Raw genomic sequence first — 17,698 nt, 5'->3', positions numbered from 1 at the left:
GAGTGGTAGGAAAAGTCCAGACTGATTGTAGACTTTCTCAGCTGGCAGTGGCCTAGGAGGAGGATCAGGATTTGTAGCAACAAACTGTAGCCTTGAGTTTCCAAATCTATGCACCCCTGTCTGCGTCTGAATTTAATAGTCCTTGTCTGCTCGATACTAATCTATTATTAGTATTCTGGGTCTAGTCACAGTTAATCAATTTAATTCTTAAATATGTAATACATGGTTTTCATCAGTATAGAATTGTATAGCCATGTAATATTCAAAGTATATGGAAACCATATTTTTTTAAATCCTCACCCGAGATATGTTTTTATTGATTTTAGAGAGAGAGGAAAAGAGAGAAATATCAATCAGTTGCCTCCCATACATGCCCCAACCAGGGAGGGATCAAACCTGAAGCCTAGGTGTGTGTCCTGACCAGGAATCAAATCCACAACCTTTTGTTGCACTGGACAACACTTCAACCAACTAAGCCACCCGGCCAGAGGTGGAAAACTTTTTATAAAACTTATTTTAGTCCCTTTGTTTTGAAAATGAGGAAACTGAGATACAGAGACTTCTCTAGGCTCACTCAGCAGTCTAGGTGCTAGAACAACTATGGCCCTGCTCTTCGGATGCCTCATTTAGTAGCTATCCTGCTCTACTCCATATGTAAAATCTTATGTAAAGTCCTAACATGAATGAACCTCAGCCACATATATATGTTCCTTATTTTAAAATTACAAAAGGTTCAGTAAAGGGGGAAATTGAAACAAAAAACTAAAACTTGGCAATTCTTTGTGTTTTTAAATCTAGGTTGGCTACTACAATTCTGTTGGTAATATCATGGAATTTATAAGCCTGACTTCTGGTTGTGTATTTCTGATAATAAGCTATAAAGGTTCCTATTCCTCTACTTGGCTATCTTTCCCAGGAGTCAGATTTCTTTCTATTATTAAAAATACTTGAACTTTTTATTGGGAAATAGTTTTGGTTTGTTCGATTTATATTTGCTAAATTTGTTGCAGAAAAGTAATTTATTGAACTTTATTTCAACAGGGAAAATCATGAATCAGAAAAGCCAGCGCTAAACAGCATAGCAGACAATACAGTAGCGATGGAGGTGACGTAGCTTTCTCAGGAGTGGGACTGCAACCTGGGGACTTGATTAGGTGCTATGCATCAGTAGCATTTTGAATGCAGGGGATGATGGAATGCCACACATGCATTTCTGTGGCAGCTGTGGGGACTTTACAGCAGTGCTCATCTCTCATGCTTCAATTTTTCTTTCCTTACTGTTAATAGGAAAAATCAACATCTGTAAATTAAGAATACAGCAATTATCTGTACAGTACTGCATATTTGTAATACCCTTGTATATATGTTACTTGAATACAGAAATGTTCATTTGTGATGCTTTGCACTTGGGGGTGGGAGGGTGGGAGGGAAATAAATTGCAACAAAGAGTGTGAGATGTGAGATTGTATAGAGATGAAGTGTCATCACATCATGTGCATGGTGCGGAACCTGCTGTTTTATCTATTTATTGTGCCGTGTTTACAGTTTTTTTGTACACTGTACCTTCATTGGTTCCTGTGCTGTAGTAAATGTGTTAGGTAGCTGTGGACTCCTTGGTATTTTGTAAATGGTATAACATAACTTGGTTCCCCGCTGAGTCCCTGAGTTTTTTCTGTATCATGTGAAAAAAAATGGTGACATACATACAGAATTTTACAAAAATAAAAAACGCATCAGTTTAAAAAAAGGGGGGGTGGATTTTAAATGGGGATCTTCCTGGTCTATCATTAGGATAAGTAACAAGCTAAAAATGAAGTCTCTTGAATCTTCCCATCCCCTCTTGCCCACAAAGCTGTGGGTAGTTTCTGGTACTTAAAGCACTAACGTTATGTTGCTGCTCTACAAACAGCCCAGTAGTCCCATTTCCTTCCACACCAAAAAGTGTTAAATCAAGTATGCAAATGGAGTCCTTACAACTGGAGTTTATGTTGTCTTGCCCTTTTTTTTTTTAGCACAAAAGAAATTGTACTTTTTTATTGTCAAATTGTTTAAAAGACTTCATTCTTTACTTGTTCTTACAAAAAGGATATAAGGGAGAAGAATGCAGTAATTACTATACGTGTATCATCATTCCAGTTTCTAAAAACAGCCAGCCAGCTTTTTTCCTTTCAAGTTTCTCCAGAAGGCTGCAAGGCCAGAACCACAAATATTGGGTGCCTTCCTTTGGAAATATTTGACCTCTCTTCTGTGAAGAGAATGGTACTTAACAGACTACTACCAGTGCTTTGTCAGTACCGAAGTCTGAATGCCCAGTCCAATGGCATATAATATCTTAAAGGTTTTTAATCCCACCTGGAAAAATTGTGATAGAATTCTCACAAAATAAACCCAGGGCATTACATGTTGACAAACTAATGTGAAGTGGTCTTTTGCTTTTATTTTCACCCCAAGAACTTTTGTGTGACTTTAAAATCATTCAGTAAAGAGGGACATGGGAATGGGAGTGATGACTTAAGTTCATTTTTTCAACAATTATATACTGAGTGATTACTCTGGGGTTGTTTTCAGTTCAACAACAGTGAAAAATGCTTGCCCTCATGGAGTAGTTTATAATCTCATTAGGTGATTAAAAACAATAAGTAAGATTTAAATGGTATTACGGTAAGTATTAGAGGGGAGGTAATGCAAGGAAGGTAGGAGAAGCTGTGCCAGGATGGTGTGTATGATGGGCAAGGAAGGTGGTTCCATTTGATCAGAGACTTGAAGTTGGGAGGAAAGCATTGTAGGCAGAAAGAATAAGTACAAAGATTCTGAGATGGGAGTGCATGGTTTGCTAAAGGAATAGCAAGCAGTGTGGCTGTTGCAGCAGTAAAGAGTAGACAGGTCAGGGAGTAACCGGGAGCCTGCTTGTGGAGGGCTTGGTCAGGGATCTTAAGGACGTTGACTTTTCCTCCACTTCAGAAAGGAGTTTGGAGCAGAGGAGTGATGTGAACAGGCTCATTCTAGCTTTGGTATACAGAATAGACTGCAGGGAAGACTAGTTAGGAAGCAAATTGTAATAATCCAAGTGAGAGATAATAGTGACGAGGATGGTAGTGAAAACTAGTTGGATTTTGTTCATATTTTAAAGGTTGACCCAGTAAACTTTTCTAAGAAACGGAATAGATGTGAGGAACATGAGAAAAAGAAGATTTAAGGATGATTGCATGGTATTTGGCCTGAGCAACTGGCCACAGTTGGAAAGCACTGTGGGAGGAGTGGGTTTGTGGGAAACTCAGTTTTGGGCTATCTGAAGTCTCCATTAGACATCTAACTAGAGATGTCATGTAGGCAGTTGCATATAAAAGTCTGGTATTTAAACGGAGAGGTCTGAGCTGGAATTCAAAATGTGAGTCATCTTCATAGATGATATTAAAAGTCATGAATCTGGGTGAGATCAAGAGTGGGATTAAATCTTGGTGTAATAAATATAGCTGTCATTGATTGGCAATTCCCTGTCTCAAAGGGACAGACTTAAAATTTGGGTAACTACTTTTGTTTATTCTGTTCTGTGTTCTTTAAGGAGAATATAGTGACTGATCAGTGTGACTAAAAATTTAAACTGCTGGTTTAAAGGTATTTAAATAATTAGAATTAAAATTTCTAAATGAAATCTAGCATATAGAATGAGGCCTGGGCCCACAAAGTGCCTATATGCCTATGGATTGGGGAACAAGAAAATGAGTGCTCATCAAGCATACCCAGTCAGGAATTTGCAGAGTTGCATGGGTAGGGGTAGAAAAGTGGCAGATAGGCAAGTGATCAACATCCATGTAGCACTTACTCTCTTATTTGACCATACCAACTCCGAGATGCAGAGATAATACAAATGGCATCTTTCACATTTTAAAATAAGGAAATATACTCAAAACTGCATCTTTGGCTTCTAAATCCTTCGCTATTTTTCTATGTATTCTACTACCAGTGTTATAATAGCCTGAAGTGAAGGGCTTAATGCAAACATGCAATTTAAACACTAAACTATTAGGGAAAGGGACAAAGGTTATCAAAGGAACTTTGACATCTCATCTAGTTAATAACTACCACTTACTGTGTATTTACAATGTAATATCATATGCATAGTAATTATCTTGTTTAATCCTCACGATTACCCTTTTAAGCAGATATTAGGATTATCACCATATTGTAGGTGAGATTCACTCAAGGTTGGTTACAGTTATTGACAGTCCAGGATTTGAACTCATCAACCAAATTCCAAAGCTATAGCCGTTTGTATCCCCTACTTTAGTGGGTAAGATAGGTAAACCAGGAAACAGATTTCTAATATAACTTCTTAGCAACCTTTGTTCCTATTTTGTTCCTAAAGAAATTGATACTGTTGAGTCTCTTACTCTGCCATTATTATGCTTTTGTTCATTTCATAAGTAGAAGCCCAAAAACCAATCAAACTAAACTTTACCCTAGGTAAATTTTGTTTTCCCAAAAGGATAGTGTTTTCTAAACTCCAAATTTAGGAGCTGTGTTTTCACGAGTATTATAAGAATGTAGAATATGGTGCAATTTTAATGTGTAATAAGTTACAGATGGGTAAGCAGAATTTCACATTCTTCACTAATATACTTACTAGAGCAGATCTGCTTTTGTCTATTTTACATAATGATGTTCTACATGAATTATTTCCCAAAAAAAATGCTATTTTAATGTTTGAAAGTAACAGCAAAAGGAATTAATAGACAAATAACACTGATTCAAAAAAATATTTAACTATGCCAGGCACTATTGTAGGTGTTGGAGACACAGCACAAACATTAAAATTAGAATTAACATTAAATGCCTAATGGAGTCATCTTGAGAATTTTACAATAAATGTAACATCCAGCTTTGGAAATTAACTGTGGAATATGTTATTGCAAGAGCCAGACAAAAAAATTCAGTATTTTCCCACAAGGATATATTATGAACAAATTAGGTACAAAAGCCTCAAAAAAAAACGTTTCATATAGGCAAAATGTAAAACCATGCATTTTGCAAGAGAATCCAGTCTTAGAAAATGATCTGCCCTACTTTTGTAGTTTATAAAACAAAAGGGTTGGTCTGTAGATTATCAGTATTGTAGTAGAGCATGAGTCTTTACTGAATACTTCCTGTCCACTTGTATTAGTTTACTATGGCTGTACTAATAAATTACCACAAATGATGGCTTAAAACAACAGAAATTTATTTTCTCACAGTTCTGAAGTTCAAAATAACTTTTAATGAGTTTCAATCAAGGTGTCAGCAGATCATGCTCTCATTGGAGGCTCTAGGGGGAGAATCTGTTTCTTATTTTTATTGCTAAAGTTTTACATATGTCTCCTTTTTCCACCAATTGACCACCACCACCCTCCGCAGCCATTCCCACCCTGGGTAAGTCCCCACCACCCCAGTGTCTGTGTCCATTGGCTATGCTAATATGCATGCATACAAGTGCTTTGGTTTCTCTCTAACCACCCCCCGCCCTCCCATTTGCCTCTGGATCTATTCTCTCTTTTTTTTTTTTAATATATTTTATTGATTTTTTACAGAGAGGAAGGGAGAGAGATAGAAACATCGAAAATATTTTTTAAAAATATTTTTAAACTACAACAAAAGACTGCAGACCAGTGTGCCTCATTGATGAACATCAATAAATTTAAAAAACCTTTTTAAGTTTTTTTAGCAAATCAATTGCAATTAAATATATAAAGAGTCCTACATATGACCAAGTAGAAATCACCCCAAAAATAACTGTGGCATATCTGGGTGACTAATGCCTTAGTGACATTGTAGGGCACTGTACCCCATGCTTCTAAGAGGATGTCAACAGAGCTCAGATTGAGCCAGAGCTGTAGGGACTGCATTAGATGAGGAACACAGTTATGTATAAACACCAAGGATCAAATGGGGCAATATATGCCCTAGTATGTGCCAGTGTGTGATTAGCTAACAACTGAAGCCCAGGAAGCTCTGGTTCAAATTCTGGCTATACCACTAACTAGCTTTTATACTTTTTTAATGAATTATTTAACCTTTCTAAACTTTAGTGTCTTTATCTGTAAAGTGAGGAAAATAATAGACCTACATTGTTGGGAGAATTAAATGAGATCATGCAGGTACAGTAGTCACTCAGGCCAATGTTAAAAAATAAAAAAAGAGAAAGACTACCTTATAGTGCTTTCCTGAAAAAGGACTGAATTTTGTACTGTCAAGATAATGCAGTCAGGTGGGGACCAGGAAAATAATGTACTACTTAATACTTGTTCTGGTTTTTTGTTTGTCAAATAAGTGGACATACTCATTTCTTGCTCTTCCTATTATTATGAGAAACTAAGCAAGTTTCTCATTCACTGTGGCCCAATTGCAAAAGGAAAAGACACATGAAAAATCTGGCCAGTAATATGCTGGAGCCAGCTCACATTGAATCATGAGAATCAGTTGTTAAATTTTCAGGAATTGTCTGAACTGTTTGTTAAAGAGCCAATATTAAGAAGTAAATTACATGCCCTAGTCTGTTTGGTTCAGTGGATAGAGCATCGGTCTGCAGACTTGAAGAGTCCCAGGTTCAATTCCAGTCAAGGGCACATACCTCGGTTGCAAGCTGGATCCCTGGCCCTGGTTGGCATGTGTGCAGGAGGCAGCCAATTGATGTGTCTCTCACATCAGTGTTTCTCCCTGTCTCTCCCTTCCACTCTCTAAATATCAATGGGAAAATATCCTTGGGTGAGGATTTTTTTAAAGAAGTAAAATTACATAAACATACAAGTAAATAAATTATGTAACAACGAAGTAATCTAAAAAAGAAAACTAACCCTGATGAATGTTAATGCAAAATCTTCAACAAAATACTAGCAAACAGAATTCAACAGCATATTAAAAGAATTACTATGATCAAGTGAGATTTATTTCTGGAATGCAATGGTGCAACACAAAAAAATAATATACCACATTAACAGAATGATGGGGGGCGGGGGAACCACATATTCATCTCAATTGATGTAGAAGGAGCATTTGACAAAATGTAACACCTTTTCATGATTAAGAAAAAACACTCAACAAACTAGAAATAGAAGGAAACTATCTCAACATGATAAAGGCCTATATGACTACCTCACAACTAACATCTTACACAATATAAGACTGAAAGCTTTTTCTCTAAAGATCAAATAAAATAAGGATGCTCACTTTCACCAGTTCTACTCAACTTAGTATTGAAAGTCATAGAGTAATTGGGTAAGAAAAAAAATAAATAAAAGGCATGCAAATTGGGCCTAAACTGGCAGTCAGACATCCCTCTCACAATCCTGGACCACTGGCTCCTAATTGCTCACCTGCCTGTCTGCCTGGTCATCCCTTACTGCACCCCCTATCTGTCTGGTCACCCTTTACTGCCCCCACTGCCGGCCTGGTTGCCTCCAACTGCCCCCCTCTGCTGGCCTGGTTGCCCCTAACTGCCCCCCCCCCCCGCTGGCCTGGTTGCCCCTAACTGCCCCCCTGCTGGCCTAGTCCCCTTTTACTTCCCCCCTGCCATCCTGGTCACCCCCAATTGCCCCCTCCCCACTGACCTGGTCGCTCCCAACTGCCCCCCCAGCTGGCCTGGTTGCCCCATGCAGCCTGTTGTTCAGTCATTTGGTCGTCCCTCACTAACCCCCCTGCCGGCCTGGTCATAGGCAGCCATCTTGTGAGGGTGTGAGGGTTAATTTGCATATTACCTCTTTATTATATAGGATATGTAGAAAACCCTAAAGATTCCTCAAAAGAACCGTAAGAAACATTAAATTCAGCAAACTTGCAGGATGTAAAATCAACAAAAATAGTGTTTCTATGAGTAGTTTTTCAACAATGAATAATCTGGAAAAGATATTTAAAACATAATTCCATTTATAATAGCATGAAAAATAAATACTTAGAAATAAAGTTAACCAAGGAGATAAAAGACTTATACATTGAAAACTACAAAATATTTCTGAAAGAAGAACCCAATGTACAGTTTAGGGAATATACTCAATAATATCATAATAGCCTGTACAATAACAGATGGTTACTTGACTTAGCATAGTGATCACTTCATTAGGTATATCCATGTTGAAAAACTGTTGTATACCTGAAACTAACGTAATGTTACATATTAACTATATTTTTTAACTATATTTTAATAAAAATATTTTTTAAATGAAAACACACTTCCTGACTTACAAACTTAATAAAAAGCTATAGTAACTACACTGTGGTACTGACATAAAAACAGACATAAAGGCCAATCTACATAATAAAAGGCTAATATGCAAATTATCCCTTTGGGGGTTCTTCCAAACAGGAGTTCAACTGCTTGCTATGATGTGTGCTGACCACCAGGGGGTGGCATGGAACAAAGGAAGGCCCTGGCCGGCAGCCAGAAAACCCTGATTGGCCCTGATCACCAGCCAGGCCTAGGGACCCTACCCATGCATGAATTTTGTGCACCAGGCCTCTAGTGGAATAGAATAGAGAATCCAGAAATAAACACTTGTTTCTATGGCCAAATGATCTTTGACAAGAGTGCTAAAACCAGTTGAGAGAGAAAGAATAGTCTCTTCAACAACTGCTGTTGGGACCTTACACCATATATAAAAACTAACTCAAAATGTATCAAAGACCTAAATATAACACTTAAATCTATAAAACTCTTAGAAAAAAACAAGAGAAAAGCTTCATGATATTGGATTTAGCAATGATTTATTGGATATGACACCTAAAGCACAGGCAACAAAAGTAAAAAATAGATATATTGAACTACATCAAAACTTCTAGAGGAAAAAATGGCAGCCGAATTAGCAGACCTGTTGTGCACCTAGTCCCAGGGCCAAACAGAAAATACAACGAAATTGGAGAACATTCACCAGGAATTACCAACTGAGGTCCAGCTGAGGAGGATACTTATATTAAGGAAGGACAGAAAACACCTAGAGACCCATAGGAAGGGTGAGGTCATGAGAGGAACTGACACAGTTCCCAGGGGCAGCAGGTCAAGAGAGGAAAGAGCGCTGGACTCTAGGAGTGTCTGTTCTCTCAGAAGATAGAGGCCCAGACCACAGGCAGGCTGCGCAGCCCAGAGCACCAGAGCCTAGACCCGAGGCTCATGTAACATCCAGCTGTGAAAGCTGGTAGGGTCACTGGCCGTGGCGGAGTCTGGAGCCAGAGACAGTCAGTTGAAGAGAAAGCCGAAGTTTTGTATCTTTTTTGTTTTGTTTTGTTTTTAACCCAGAGCACAGAAGTTTTCATTTGCAGGTACTTATCTGAGCTTTTGGTGCAAGGAAAGAGACAAGTGAAAGGAAATCTAAGGACAAAATAGGCAGGTTTAGGGAGTCTTAGGAATAAAGAGGGTTCATGAGGGCTTAGAGATGCCAGAAGGCATACATTCACCGAGAAAAGTGCCACAGGATAAAGGGAGAGGAAGGCATACATTCACAGAGGATCAAGAAAAGTCACAGAGTATGTAGAAGAAGGAAACATACTTTCACAGAGCATAGAGAAATGTCAACAGATGCTGGAAAGAGGGAAACATATGTTCACAGGAGACAGGGGAATGTTGCAAGATAAGGGGGAGAGAAGGGGGGGGGGCACCACGTGGGTCTTTGACTTTGAAGGTGATAATGGGGAAAGGGTCCAATTAGAAAGGAGCATGATGAATGAGCCTGAAGATGGCGGCATAGGTAAACACTGGAGATTGCTGCCTCGAACAACCACTTCAAAAATACAATTAAAAGACGGAACGGACATCACCCAGAACCACAAGAAGGCTGACTGAGGGGAAATTCTACAACTAGAAGGAAAGAGAAAAGCATACCGAGACTCAGAGGAGGCGCAGTGCGGAAGTCAAATACAAAGGTGTGGAGCGGGCTGGTGGCTGAGGGCGAGGTTGTCTGTTTCAATCCAGAGGGAGTCTCAGGCTCTGAGCTCCAGTTCCAGGCGAGTCTCTGGGGACCCAGACTCAAATGGGAGAAGCGGGACTGTCTGGCATCGATCAGAACTTGAGGGCAGCTTTCTCTCCGAGGTTTGCAGCAGTTGCTGGGACACTGAGAGGCAGAGCCCCTGGGGACGGGACTGAGACCAGCCATAACTGCTCGCTCTGCCCGCCCTGTTGATCCCCTGGGACCCGCCCTGCTTAAGCCTTGCACAGAGGCATTTGCAGGATAGCCTCAGGCAAAGGCTAGATTAGCACCTCCCTAGAGGACAGAAGTTCGCCCACTGCAGACACAGCTGATTCTCAAAGCCAGTTGGCCTGGAGGTCAAATCCCCCCCCCCCCCCAGTGTTACCTACAACAATCAAGGCTTAACTACAACAAGACTGCGCACAAAGACCACTAGGGGGTGCACCAAGAAAGCATAAAAAATGCAGAGACGAAGAAACAGGACACAAATGACAGAAATGGAGGAAAGCAGAATGCTGGATATAGAGTTCAAAACCACACTTTTAAGGTCTCTCAAGAACTGTCTAGAAGCCGCCGATAAATTTAGTAAGGCCCTGGAAAACACGGGTGAAACCACCGATAAATATAGTGAGATCCTCAAGAAATCTAATGAGACCCTCAATGTTGTGATAAAGAACCAACTAGAAATTAAACATACACTGACTAAAATAAAGAATATTATACAGACTCCCAACAGCAGACCAGAGGAGTGCAAGAATCAAGTCAAAGATTTGAAATGCAAAGAAGCAAAAAACACTCAACCTGAAAAGCAAAATGAAAAAAAGAATCCGAAAATACGAAGATAGTGTAAGGAGCCTCTGGGACAGCTTCAAGCATACCAACATCAGAATTATAGGGGTGCCAGAAGATGAGAGAGGGCAAGATATTGAAAACCTATTTGAAGAAATAATGACAGAAAACTTCCCCTACCTGGTGAAAGAAATAGACTTACAGGTCCAGGAAGCGCAGAGAACCCCAAACAAAAGGAATCCAAAGAGGACCACACCAAGACACATCATAATTAAAATGCCAAGAGCAAAAGACAAAGAGAGAATCTTAAAAGCAGCAAGAGAAAGAAACTCAGTTACCTACAAGGGAATACCCATACGACTGTCAGCTGATTTCTCAACAGAAACTTTGCAGGCCAGAAGGGAGTGGCAAGAAATATTCAAAGTGATGAATACCAAGAACCTACAACCAAGATTACTTTATCCAGCAAAGCTATCATTTAGAATTGAAGGTCAGATAAAGAGCTTCACAGATAAGGAAAAGCTAAAGGAGTTCATCACCACCAAACCAGTATTACATGAAATGCTGAAAGGTATCCTTTAAGAAGAGGAAGAAGAAAAAGGTAAAGATACAAATTATGAACAACAAATATGCATCTATCAACAAGTGAATCTAAGAATCAAGTGAATAAAGAATCTGATGAACAGAATGAACTGGTGATTATAATAGAATCAGGGACATAGAAAGGGAATGGACTGACTATTCTTGGGGGGGAAAGGGGTGTGGGAGATGCGGGAAGACTGGACAAAAATCTTGCACCTATGGATGAGGACAGTGGGTGGGGAGTGAGGGCGGAGGGTGGGGTGGGAACTGGGAGGAGGGGAGTTATGGGGGGGTGGGGGAAAGAGGAACAAATGTAATAATCTGAACAGTAAAGATTTAATTTAAAAAAAGAAAAACAAAAAGAAAGGAGCATGAAGAGACAAAGAACTACAGTCTTTATAAACCTTAGAAAAAGGTGCTTACTTGGTTAACCCCTTGAGAACCCATCCCTACGTGGGAGTCTGTATTTGCTTCAAATAAATGTCCACGCTTTTACTAACAAGTTCTTTTATTCCACAAATTTTATTCTTCAAACTTTATGATGCAAGAGCCCACAAGGGGGAGATCCACTCTCCAAACCCCACATTTCAGATTTGGTGGCTGGTACGGGGCAAATTTGTGCAGTCCTCTCTCCACATCAAATGGTGAGTACGGTGGACTCTGTCACCTTTTCACTATCCCTTATAATTTTGGAGATGCTACTGTCTGTCCACCAGCTACCTAACTTGGCTGCCATCTCAAAGTGGGCATTTCTCTCTCACTATTTTCCCAAATGCATCCATAGGCCATTTATAAGAGCCATAAGGGTGACTGCCACATAAAAAGTCTCCCGTCTGAGGACTGAGTTAGAGAGAGCAAATAGGCTCCCTGCCAGCCACAAGACAAAGTCTGACCAACAACAAAATGAGTGCTTGGGTCCCTGCCCAGCTCCGAAGAACAAAGAGGCAATTCCTCCCTCTGGTCTGAGACTCTTGGATATCCCTATGTGGGTAGGGGCCTAGCAGGGGCCTAGGGTCAATCCCTAAGGCAAGCAGGTGACCTCATAGGGGCTCTAGCACAAATGAAATTAAAACTGACCCATCCGGGGAGTGGATATAAGGGCTGGTCACTCAGCATTCTGGGTCCATCCAGCTGTTCTAGACAGCCAGGAAGAAAACCAAGAGACATACTAGTATGTGAAACCAGCACACTATGACCCACAATACAAAATCCAACCCTGGCCCAGTTTCCAGTCAGGTTTAACTTGGAAATGCATCTTTTTCTTCTCTACTCTGTATTGCAGAACTCCCCCAGGGGTCCCTCGGTGCTTAGCCCTGCCCCTCTGTGCCCCGCACAGATCACTGTCTCCATGGTCCAGACCCCAGATCCTGTGTAAGAGGTTCTTTAGTCAGCAGGGGCAGGAACAAGAGTAGGGGTGAGCAGAGTATGAAAACACTCCCATCTTGCTTGATGAAGCTCCCTCCCTGCGGCCCTGACTCCACACAGGATTGGGTGGGAGGAGGAAAGAGAGAGAGGCCATCCAGCGGACCCTACAACTGCCCTTGCCCCATGTGGCAGCATTCCCAGGGCTCCCCATCCCTTGCATCTGTAAGAAATAAGGCGAGCTCCCAAATTCAGGGGTCCTGGTAGAACACAAAGCATACTTAGAAGCCAGGCAGCAAGGCAAATATCTTTACTTCTGCAGAAGGGTGCACACGCACATGGTCTGGGAGCACACACACACCGAGCAGGTGGTCGGCTCAGGTTTTTAATCCTGATGCATGTGACCTGTCCCTCACTCTTGATTGGAGCTCAGGCTCACAGTCTTTCGCAATTGGCTAATTCAAAGCGAAGGGTTGGCCTTTGCCATTTCAAGATGGCAGCCCCCAGGGGAGCTGCAAGTCATGCGGCCAACATGGTGGCTGCCAAGTCACACAGTCCAAAATAGTGGCTTTCTAAACAAAAAGGATTTTGACAAAAAGGATTACTTGTTTATTCTCACATACCCCAAAACACCCCATAATCTGGGACAGCACAGCCCGCGGCAGCAGTAGGCATTGCAGACCCACAGGGGTGCACGACCTGCACCTGGCGGGGTGAGAGGAGGAAGAGGGAGGTACCATCCCAAGGGCCCTGCAACCCCCACTCGACAGGTGCCAGGGATATGAGTGCTTCCTAAGCCACAATCAGGTGCTCCCAGAGCTTGGGGGACATACGCTGCTGTGAGCAGGGCTGCCAGTGTGAGCACTCACTCCAGATAGCTCGTCCACAGTGGCCGGACACCCGGCGACCTACAAGGGCAGGGACTCCCCCTCCTCCGCCCCACAACGGGGAGATCCACTCCCATATCCCATGTTTCACAAATACTCAAGGTGCCTGAGGAGAGGCTGGGGTGGGAAGAATTTGGGGGAGACTTGGTGGAATAGCAGCCAGGAGTATTAGGTCATAGGCCCCAAAACCAAAATGGCCATTTTTCCTGAGAGGAGCTAGTCACTCCCAGTAGCCACAGGGCAGGTAAAAGAAAAAAGAAAACCCTGTATACATCCTGCTCCATCCTCAGGAGCTCTGCGAGCTTCACCCTGCATTTTGACCTGCATTTTAAAAAAAATACATTTTATTGATTTTTCACAGAGAGGAAGGGAAAGAGATAGAGAGTTAGAAACATCAATGAGAGAGAAACATCGATCAGCTGCCTCCTGCACACCCCCAACTGGGGATGTGACCGCAACCAAGGTACATGCCCTTGACCAGAATCGAACCCGGGACCTTTCAGTCCACAGGCCGACACTCTATCCACTGAGCCAAACAGGTTAGGGCTTGACCTGCATTTTGAGAAAACAAAAGCAGAGGCTAGGCCTACAGGTTCAAAGAGTCTCATGATCCCTCAGTGACTGGATTGGGGAGGGGTCGTCTACCCAACTATCCTGGAACCATACTGGTACTTTCTTCCCACAGGAGAACTAATAAAAACTCCAGGTTTCAGCCGACCCCATTGGTCTCCATACAAGCATCTCTGTCCAGACAAGGGCAGAGTAATATTTTGGACCATTTGCAGAGGAGTAGCTCTGGAACAGGGAAACGCACCCACCATATTCCCTGAAAACTAAACAGCACCTCCACCGCCTAAAGTTCTTTCAGAAAAAGACTTTTGAGAGAATCAGGTTGACAGCTGGCTAGCAGATAAAAATGGGCAAAGGTGGAGCCTGGGGAACCAGGGGAAGTTTGCCGGACACTATGCTGCTAACAAACCTACATTAGAAGGCAGATTGGCCCCTCCTGCTTGCAGCAAAGGCCTGTGGAGACAGATGCAAATCGCTTGGAGATTCAAGCAGGCCACTGAAAACCAAAGGACGGTTCCTGGCAGTGGTTAGTTAGTACCTAAGTACCTAACAGGAAGATCAGAACTGGCAAACAGAGGAGTGGAATTCAAAGTGATATCCCAGGGGGCACTAAATTCTGCTGAAACAAATGCCACATCACTTTTTTAAAAAAACTTTTTTTCCCTCTTTTATTTTTTCTCTTTCCTTTTTTTCCTTTTAAAATTTATTGATTTGTATTTATTCTAGTCCCTGTTGTTTCATTCATATATCAAATTTTCCTCTTCAATTTTTTTTCTTTTTTTTCACTACTCTATTTTTCCCCCTCTCATTTCTTTTTCTACTGCTTTCTCATCTTTTCCCTTTTTCTTATTTTAGGTCTATCTGCTTTCTCCTCTATTTTCCTTTTCAAATTTTTTCTTATCATTTCATTTCTTTTCTCCCTCCTTTATTTTAAACCATTTTCCTTCCTTACTCCTCTAATTCTTGATTCTTATTTTATTTCAGTTCTGCATCTACATATCCTACCCCCCTTTTATTGTTTTTTTTGTTTGTGCTTTTTTATGTTTATTTTGTTTTCTTCTCATATTTTTTTCTTAATTCCATTTTATTTTATTTTATTTTTTTTAAATTAAATCTTTATTGTTCAGATTATTACATTTGTTCCTTTTTTTCCCCCCCATAACTCCCCTCCTCCCAGTTCCCGCCCCACCCTCCGCCCTCACTCCCCACCCACTGTCCTCATCCATAGGTGCACGATTTTTGTCCAGTCTCTTCCCACATCTCCCACACCCCTTTCCCCCCCAAGAATAGTCAGTCCATTCCCTTTCTATGTCCCTGATTCTATTATAATCAACAGTTCATTCTGTTCATCAGATTATTTATTCACTTGATTCTTAGATTCACTTGTTGATAGATGCATATTTGTTGTTCATAATTTGTATCTTTACCTTTTTCTTCCTCTTCCTCTTCTTAAAGGATACCTTTCAGCATTTCATATAATCCTGGTTTGGTGGTGATGAACTCCTTTAGCTTTTCCTTATCTGTGAAGCTCTTTATCTGACCTTCAATTCTGAATGATAGCTTTGCTGGATAAAGTAATCTTGGTTGTAGGTTCTTGGTATTCATCACTTCGAATATTTCTTGCCACTCCCTTCTGGCCTGCAAAGTTTCTGTTGAGAAATCAGCTGACAGTCGTATGGGTATTCCCTTGTAGGTAACTGAGTTTCTTTCTCTTACTGTTTTTAAGATTCTCTCTTTATCTTTTGCTCTTGGCATTTTAATTATGATGTGTCTTGGTGTGGTCCTCTTTGGATTCCTTTTGTTTGGGGTTCTCCGCGCTTCTTGGACCTGTAAGTCCATTTCTTTCACCAGGTGGGGGAAGTTTTCTGTCATTATTTCTTCAAATAGGTTTTCAATATCTTGCTCTCTCTCATCTTCTGGCACGCCTATAATTCTGATGTTGGTACGCTTGAAGCTGTCCCAGAGGCTCCTTACACTATCCTCGCATTTTTGGATTCTTTTTTCATTTTGCTTTTCCGGTTGGATGTTTTTTGCTTCCTCGCATTTCAAATCATTGACTTGATTCTTGCGCTCCTCTGGTCTGCTGTCGGGCGTCTGTATAATATTCGTTATTTCAGTCCGTGTATGCTTAATTTCTAGTTGGTTCCCCAATATAAGATCAAGGGTCTTATTAGTTTTCGTGTAGATCCCATTAAGTTTATCGGCAGCTTCTAAACAGTTCTTGAGAGACCTTAAAAGTGTGGTTCTGAACTCTATTTCTTCCATTGACAATTTTGTCCTGTTTCTTTGTCTCCACATTTTGTTATGCTTCCTTGGTGCACCCCCTAGTGGTCTTTGTTCGAAGTCTTATAGATAAATCTTGATTGTTGTAGCTAATTCCAGGGAGGGTTTGACCTCCAGGCCAAGTGGCTATGAGAATCAGCTGTGTCAGCAGTGAGAGAACTTCTGTCCTCTAGGGAGGTGCTAATCTAGCCTTTGCCTGAGGCTATCCGGCAAATGCCTCTGTGCAGGGCTTGGGCGGGGCGGGTCGCACAGGATCAACAGGGTGGGCTGGAGAGAGCAGTTATGGCGGCTCTCAGTCCTGTCCCAAGGGGCTCTGCCTCTCCGAGTCCCAGCACCCGCTGCAAAGCTCTGAGAGAAAGCTGCACTCGCTCTGACCGAAGCCAGACAGTCCCGCTTCTCCCGTTTGAGTCTGGGTCCCTAAAGGCTCGCCCGGATCTGGTGCTCAGAGTCTGCGACTCCCTCCCGATTGAAAACAACAACCGCGCCCTCCGCACCTCAGAATTTGACTTCAGCACTGCGCCTCCTCTGAGTGTCCGTATGCGTTTCTCTTTCCTCCTAGTTGTAGGACTTCCACTCAGCCAGCGTTCCTGTGGTTCTGGGTGATGTCCCTTCCGTTTTTTGGTTTCACTTTTGAAGTAGCTGTTCAAAGCAGCAAACTCCGGCGTTAACCTATGCCGCCATCTTGGTTCTCCAATTCCATTTTATTTTAATGCATTTACATTGAAATAGTCAAATGTGGCTAGTAACTACCTATTAGATGGCACAGGTGAAGACTAATTTGGGTGAGTCAAAAACTGTGATGCATCAGACATTAAATATAATGGATAGCTATTTGAAACTAGGCTTCAGAAGAATGTAATTAAGTACTGATGCAGTCCTTCTCAGCATCTTCTTCACCCTGTACTGTTTTTAATTCATTCTCATAATTTTGAGGAAGAAAGCATGCCAATTGGTCAGAGTAATTAAAGAGGCCTTCCAGATGAAGAGGGATTTTGTAGAAGCAACTGTATTAGTTAGCCAGGCAAAGCCTTCAGAGCACTGTTGGCAGGTGGGGCTTGGGGATGGCAGGTCACAGGTCAGGTTTCAGACACTAGATTTACTCTATTAATCTCAAACATAAGCCCTATGAGGATGCAGAACACCAGGCAGAAGCCAATGTCTGCATGGTTGTGGGTGACGAACTCCTAGCTGAAGAGAGGGTAACTTTTTGTCCTCCTGCAGAAAGCCATGGCAACGGGCATGCAGGCCCCACACCCTGCGCTCGCAAGCCGCCATGCAAACTTGCCCAGTCCCAGTCCA

The 17,698-nt window shown here is 41.6% G+C and overlaps 1 protein-coding gene across 6 annotated transcripts in view; it reads left to right on the top strand.

Moving 5' to 3' along the window:
* The window catches only part of EPC1 (enhancer of polycomb homolog 1), a 112,659-nt gene extending 110,244 nt beyond the window's left edge, over window positions 1–2,415 (top strand). For all 6 annotated transcript variants that reach the window (XM_059712694.1, XM_059712687.1, XM_059712678.1 and 3 more), the window contains one exon: window positions 1,042–2,415. In XM_059712694.1, coding sequence (XP_059568677.1) covers window positions 1,042–1,114 — 73 coding nt within the window. In that variant the 3' untranslated portion in view covers window positions 1,115–2,415. The remainder of the gene's footprint in view (window positions 1–1,041) is intronic.
* The last annotated feature ends 15,283 nt before the right edge of the window (window positions 2,416–17,698 follow it).

The sequence above is a fragment of the Myotis daubentonii genome, chromosome 1 (genome assembly GCF_963259705.1).
Source record: "Myotis daubentonii chromosome 1, mMyoDau2.1, whole genome shotgun sequence".
Classification (NCBI taxonomy): domain Eukaryota; kingdom Metazoa; phylum Chordata; class Mammalia; order Chiroptera; family Vespertilionidae; genus Myotis; species Myotis daubentonii.
The sequence above is the reverse complement of the archived record's forward strand: the minus strand, read 5'-3'. Positions and strand labels throughout refer to the sequence as shown.